This window comes from Falco punctatus (assembly GCF_963210335.1).
Source record: "Falco punctatus genome assembly, chromosome: 4".
In the NCBI taxonomy this organism is placed as follows: Eukaryota; Metazoa; Chordata; class Aves; order Falconiformes; family Falconidae; genus Falco; species Falco punctatus.
Genome location: NC_137583.1, coordinates 30291026 through 30298532, shown reverse-complemented (window position 1 = coordinate 30298532; position 7507 = coordinate 30291026). Strand labels below are relative to the sequence as shown.

General features: G+C 36.8%; 1 protein-coding gene across 1 annotated transcript in view; it reads right to left on the bottom strand.

The window, feature by feature from the left end:
* The window catches only part of GNA12 (G protein subunit alpha 12), a 41371-nt gene that overhangs the window by 4359 nt on the left and 29505 nt on the right, over positions 1-7507 (bottom strand). Inside the window, exon 3 of the mRNA XM_080382449.1 lies at positions 1007-1057. Coding sequence (XP_080238575.1) covers positions 1007-1057 — 51 coding nt within the window. The remainder of the gene's footprint in view (positions 1-1006; positions 1058-7507) is intronic.

The following is a 7507-nucleotide window of genomic DNA, read 5'->3' as shown; positions in this document are numbered from 1 at the left end:
CTGTAAAAGAAAGAAGAAAAGTGTCAACAAAAGTCCTTCAAAATGCTGGCTAATGCCAGTATTAAAGTAATGGGAGAAATCAATAGGAACCATGATTTTTTTAATCATCAAGTGAAAAACGAATACTCAACTTGAGAATAATGAACTGTTGACCATTTATCTGAGCACACTGATAAACAGCTACAGAAGATCCTGAGACATATGAGAATAAAAATATAGGACTAATGCACTTGTTCACATTTTTACCTTTCAAGCCTCATTTTCAGGCTGAAGTGTATTTTTTCCACTATGAAATTCTTAGCTACACTGTTATCACCATTTAGGTAGCGTTCAGTAAAGCAGATCACCAAGTCATCCCTAAAAGTGGTGTTTTGGTTTTTTTTTTTTTTCCTTTTTTTTTTTTTTAAATCTAGTTTTTCATAGTTCATTACTCTTACAAAGGATGTATTGCAAACTTTAGTGGAAATAATTCTTCTGGGTTCACACTCCATGACCAGTGGGAACAGCAACATGTTCTATCACAGGTTCTGGCCCAGACTACCCTACCACTGTAGGAAAATTTGCTCTTCAGAAGCTTATCACCGCTACTCTTCAGATCTCCTGAAGGATGTTTTCATTACAGATTTTGAATTTCATAGGTGCTAGTAATTTTTTTTTTATTTGGTAAGGCTTCATTCTGCTCCCTTTAAGTAGCACCAACCATCAGATCATCACAGAAAGTGAATGATATCCAGAGACTGTGTAAAAGGACAGGTAAAAAAAGTGTGCATGCATACAACTTCTGTAAACAGTATTTGTTATCTTGTCAAAAAAGATTAAGCAAATACTAAGCTTCAGGTTTTTTACTCTTTCTATTTACTACTGCTAGAGAGAGAACACTGAAGTTATTTAATACATTATTATTTAATAAAACCCTCACAAACTAAAAAGCATTAATTATAGCACATCCAGGCTTCTATTATCTTTTTCAGCTCTTTTGGTTCAGAAAGCAAAAGGTATGTCTTACCAGCTGACCAATCCGATCCAGGTTATCCAGGAAGTATTTCACCGATTCACCCTGTGGAAAAGGAAAGAGATGGGAACTAAGCTTGTTTCTAGGATAGCAAATCCAACTGAACTGTATCACCTTTTCACTTTCCAACATGCACTGAGGTCTAACAGAGCAGTATCCCAGGTGGAAGCTTGGACAACATCCCGATATGCTTCAGGAGCTGGAACAGCAGAAGTACAATATAGCCTAATTCACGTAAACTGCTGATCATGAAGTAGAGCTGCCATAATATACTACTGACATGTAGGTAAGGTAGTATTTCTTCTAAAAGCAATTCTGTCTTAGTTCTAGAAAAATCAAAGTTGAGTAGAGATCTGAATAAATGCTCAAATTATCTAGTAAATCTTTACAATAAAAGGGAAGTATTACTGAAGTCAGTCCTTTGGTTTAAAGAATTAGGCTTTTTCCCTTTGTATGACAAACACCATTAACTGACGCTGGGTGGGAGCAAAAATTAAGCACATTTGTAAGAAACCAACGTATTTTGTTCAAAATTTGTAACAATGAGCAAGACCATATCCTAGACTGGTTGGCGTATCTTTAGAAAAAGGAAAGATTTAAGTCATCCACAATTTGTGATAATTTAAGCTAGACTTGTTTGTCAAAAAAAGGAAAGGAACGTTCTGAAGGACTTTCTCTTCTAGAGATTGTTTCCCTTTTAGGCTCAAGAGTTATAATAATGGATTTGCTTGTTTCATGCAAAATCCTTCAGTAGTTATGCTGAGAAGAACATAGGCAATGTTTAGAAAGAAAATTTATTCAGGTTCTGAAAATGGGCAAGGGAAGTTTTGTGAGGGTTTCCATTGTGATGTTTGTTTGGTTTGGGTTTTTTTGTGTTTGCTTTTTTTTTTTTTTTTTTTTTTTTTTTAAACAAGCTTCCCAGCTTCCCCATGTATCACACTCAAATCAAGTGCCACTTCACACTTGTGGATAGAAGCAGCCCTGCACATACTTTTTAGAAGTAATAAAATTGTTTCCACATAGATGCAAACTTTACTTCTGGAGTAAAACTATCTTTGGCAGAAGTCCATTCTCCTTCAAACACTTCCCTTTCTTCAGATGAAGATGATCTGTTCAGTAAGAAAGTGTTCCTTGTTGTTTAGGACATGTGTTTTGCAGTTGTATCCATGTCATAAGAACGGTAAAATGGTAAATCTTGCTGTCTTTTAATAATATTAGGCATCAAAAGACATTACATACATCACAGATCAGGGCTGTGTCAGTAATGACCAAGCTGACAGTAGGTACCTTCACCAAGTCACTAATTCAGAATGAGAACACTCCCAAAATACCATCTCAGATTTCAACAGCAATATAAATTCTTAAACCATATGTTCTCCTCTACACCATAGACTTGAGACAGCAGAATAGAATTATTCTCCTCCAGTGCAACTGTGAACAGATGGCAACACAATAGTTCATTTTGAAAAATCAGACTGGAGGTCTGAGGATTCAGTGTACTGTACAAGTACATACTTTCAGCATAAGGTATAGACAAAAAGGAGCTGTAGTTTATTATTCCTTAACATTTTAAACTGGAAGTGTCTTTTCTTAAAGGAGAAAGAACAATTTGCAAAAACCAACCATGAACTGCAGAAGATTTACAGTGGATTGCTAGCAGAAAAAATTGCTTTTGGGGGGTGGGGGGAGGTATCCAAAGAACAATTGCTCTAAGAACTTCCTTACAATCATGAATTTTCATAAGGTGAAAGTAATTTCCTGTATTTTTTGGCACTCTGTTGGATCAGAAGAGATATCGCAGACCACATGAATAAGACAAAAGGTCTTCCTGTACAGCATTAGTCATATTTAGGAGATGGAAGAACACAAAAAGAAAAGGTTCCTGAAGCTACAAAAAACCATTCGCCATCTATTGTGTTTTGTCCTACACAATGCCTTTAGATGTACAATGATGCTGCAAACTGGCTGTCTCTGATACAACTTGTTCCTATTTTCTAACCAGCTGCTTTACGTGTCCTTGCCTTGTCCATACACCCTCCCACGCTGAGAGCAGGAAACAGCTGTACAGATGTAAACTGCTGGAACACACAAGTGGGTTTACCTGATTTACAGCTTCTACCTCCCGTTTCCTGCCCCATGCATCAATTAGTTTAACATTTTGCACATTTATAAGAAGGTTAGAAAATAACCCGATTAATGAAAAAAAATACATTCATTTCTGGAGTGATTTAGGGAGACGAGACTTCTCTAGTTTCTTATATAGCTCTTCGTAACACTGCAATTGTGCCAAATAATTCCGGGAAATTTTAAGCAGCAATTGCAAAACACTTGGATAGCTGGGTAATCAAGTCAGGTTGCTGGAACAGGTGTGAACACCATATGCATGGTCTGACAGATCTGAAGATGTCTGAATATTCTCCTCTAGCACAGAATTCAAAGACATCCAGTACTTAAGTCAGAATATCTGTTTCCAGTCAAAACAACAAATCCCCAACAAGCTCCAGAGAGTCTGAAGTTAAGAAAAGCTCAAATCATTAAAGCACACAAAACCGAAGGGAGGAGAAAAAAAAAAAACCAAACCCAAGAAAATCCCCAAACCCATAAACCAACCCAAACCCACACCACGTGCTCAACCTCCCCTACTTTACCAATCATTCCCTGATCCTGTGTTATGACCCATGGAAGTGAAGTGTGGATTCAGTTCCTGTTCCAAAAGACTTCAAGTAACCTTGCTCTACAACTTACTCCGATTCATAGAAAACTTGGTTGCTTCTGGGAGACTTGTAGAGTATTTCAGTTCATAGAGCAGGCAGCACAGAACAGCTGCAGACAGCACCAACTGACCTGATGAATAACTTGTAATGTATTTAAATAAGGAAAATATGGAAACTCCAGGTGTTAGGACTGTTTTGTATTAGTATTTTTAATCAGAACAATTGTATTAACTGAACACTACTTCATCTTTTGATTTTTTCCTTGTCATCCAGAGTAGATAAATAGCAATATTAATTAGATCTAGAAGTCAAATTTATTTAGCTTTATATCAAGCTGCACTTGACTGCAATTTTGAATTCCATTGATAAATAATTATTTATGCAAAGCTAGCTCATGCTTTGGGTATTATACACACATACAAACAAATATAAATATTTGTGTGTGTATATATATGTATGCATATAAAAATACACACATGCAAAGAGTTTATTAATTGTCCATCAAGGTAGGTTTTCTATTGAAGGCGAATTATTATCAAAAAGTATTAGCTTGCCCCTCTCATGCTGAACTATTTTTTCTCTTGAAGACACTGGCCATAAATGAAGTGCTGTGGCATTTTCAAAGCAAGTTCTTAACGTTTCTCCAATGTCATTTAGCATTCAACTATATTCAGAAGCTGGCTTAGTACTTCACATGCTCTCCTTTTCCAGATTTTAGCCAGTTATTTCTGCTTCACTAGCAAGACTTCCTATGGAAGTGGCAGCAAATATTTGCAATTGATTCATCAGATACCAAAAATATCTTCATGCAGACTGACAACTTCAATGGCACTATTTTAATAGTTCTAGTGAAAAAAAAATTAAACCACTTATTTTGTACATTGCAATCTATTTTCAACTATGCTTGCAAGCAGCAAAATAGAAATGAAAGCCAAAGTTATTTATACTATATTTAAATATCTAAAGATAATCACATCATGGTGTGTTCACTTAAATAAAAAAGGTCCAGGTCAGATGTGTCAATCTTTTACAGACTGGTGTGTCAAGAAAAACTGTGGTAGCTCAAAAAACTTCCTCAGATCAACTATATACACAGAAGATTGTTGAGCTTCTGTATTTTCAGATTTAAATAGACTCAAATCTTCTATTTTCCTGTTAGTACACTATTTCCATTTAAAAAAATATTTTAACAAGATTAATAAATATTATTCTTAAGATCTGAAGGACATTGTTTCATTCCAACCATCACAGTACTTGGATACAAAGCTCCACTCTGTCACAGTCACAGCAAAAGTATGTCAGTGAAGCATGTCTGTACTGACATTATTTTTTATTTTTAACTAACAGTCTATTAGTATATTTCACATTTGAAAGTTGTATCAACAAAGCCTGAGATGACCATCATTTCTTTTTCCACCCTCCATGCTAATAAATCAAGATGTCGAAATGCTGTCTTCCATCCATGCCCATGTTTTCCAGGACAGTGGTGGGGGAGTGAAGAGTGACCTCCGAGTTATGAATTTTACACAATTCAGCTACTCCTTTTTAGTACACCAGAACATAGTATAGACCATTAGTCTTCCTTAACTTCTTGTTCATCACACCAGAGTTACCACAAATGGTTGGATGACTCATTCTCTCACTGCTAATCTCTCCTCCCTCTGCAATACATATCCTCTGAGTAACAGTTTTGCCAACTGGGACCAAGTGAAGGAATAAGAGATGCTGTTCCCATTGTTCATTAGGATGAGTCACTGCACATCTGGGAACTGGGAGAATCAAGAAACACAAGCAGAAGGTCTAAAATGAGCCCACAAGTTCCACAATGCAGCAACACTGCTGGATTATTTTTTTAGATTTTTTTTTAAACTGCCTTATCTGCAGTATAAAGTTTGGTGAAGACAGAGAAAACAGCACAATTTGCTTAAAAACTCACTAGTGGAAGAGAAAGGAAGGAAAAGTAACATGTGAACATATATTCTTGCTTCCCAAAATAGTGCTCTAAAACTCTTCTTTTACATGACAGAATATTTTGAACACAGCATTCTCAAGGGGCAAAGCCCACAAAATTAAGAAGTTTTTATTCTATATATTTTGTACTATATGAATGTCATCTTAACATTAGCTCCAAATAAGTCACCATAAAAACAGCTAATTGAATTTAATGTCTCTGTCCCTTCAGGCTAGGTTCATAGCACATAAGAAATCTCCACACAGGAATATTGTAACAAATTTGGCATCACTTCCTTTGCCATTGATAGCCTTGTTGGAAAAAGCAAGCAGAAAACACTCGGGCAGAGTTCCCAAGCAATATTCATTTCATGAAAATAACGCACAACAGATTGTATGTAGATTGCTTTAAAATATCCACAGAAACTCAGTAATAAGAAATGTTCTGCAAGGCTAGAATTTATCAACTTGTCACTTTAACCCTCAGACAGTTATTCAAAGTGACAGTTGGTCAAATCATAAATGACAGTGAAACATCCTATTGTGCAGTTCCCTCAAAGACAGGCTCATTTCAAACTTTTCCTTCTGAAAAGCAGTTCCTCTAAGTTCTGCTCTGAACTAAAAGACTTGAAAGGGGACCCTCTGTTCCAAATTGGCTTTTTTCCTTTCCTTGTCCCAAGGCCTTTTTGACATAATGTTAATTCAGCCCTTCCTGATCATTCTGTCTCTAGCTGCTAAATTTAGAGTGCGCAATTTAAGGTAGACCTATCAGTCTTGGCTTGTTTCAGATGATGAATTAAACCACACAGGAAGGAAATGTTATACTTTAAGGAAGCATGTAACAAATCTAACAAGATTCCCACAAATACAGCAAAACATGTGGAGGAACGGATGCTGTAACTACCTACCACAAACTGCAGCTGAATCTGCAAGGTGAAAGCAACAGTGACGTGAACAGATGAACAGCAGTGTTACTATCCTACTTTCCATTCAGGACTTCGACAACATTCAGCACCAGGGCTAAGAAACTCAGAGAAAATCCAGGAGACCCCATGAAAGAAATGTGGGAATTTCCCAGCCTTTACCCTCTGAGATCTCAGATACATGAGTGGGATGGACTCAAAGCATTCATACACAATTTTATCCAAAGCAGGCCTTTATATAAGGTACTATTCCATTAGGACTGCCAGAGATAACATAATGACAGAATGCAATACTAACGCTAACTTGCAAGTGAAATCATTGTTTTTCAGACAAATACTGAGATCTCATTTCTTTCAAGTTTCCTGGGATGTCAATCACCTGTTGACTGTAAGAGGTTTGAATGTTACCATTTCAGAGGTTTCATAAAAGCAAGATATTCAAACCAGAGGCCCAAGGGAAAAGCAAGGTTACAAGCACAGAAATAGGATAAAATATCCAGGAGACTAGCATTTGAGAATGTTGGAGACATTAAATCAGGCAAGTTTTTGGGTATTGAGATTAAAAATGAGATTAGAACCCAAAACCTCACCAGCAAAGAGGAAATGCTTTCCTTAGTGAGACCTGGATACAACAAGCAGGTTAACATCCTGTCACCATAACACATGCATCCTTTGGAAGTGAGCATGCCGACCCAGCTCTGTGTCCCTCACCCTGGTTTTTTCCAAGGAGAATAGCAGTCCTTTACAAACGCTGACGTCCCAGAGTTAAAATTCTCATGAGGGGCAACCATAAACAAACAACACCTCTCCAAGCCTGCAGGCTCTTCTAACAGATTACTTCCAAATCTGCACTTCTATTCAGCCTCACTGGTAACAGGACATGGATTTACTACAGCCAAAAGCGTGTT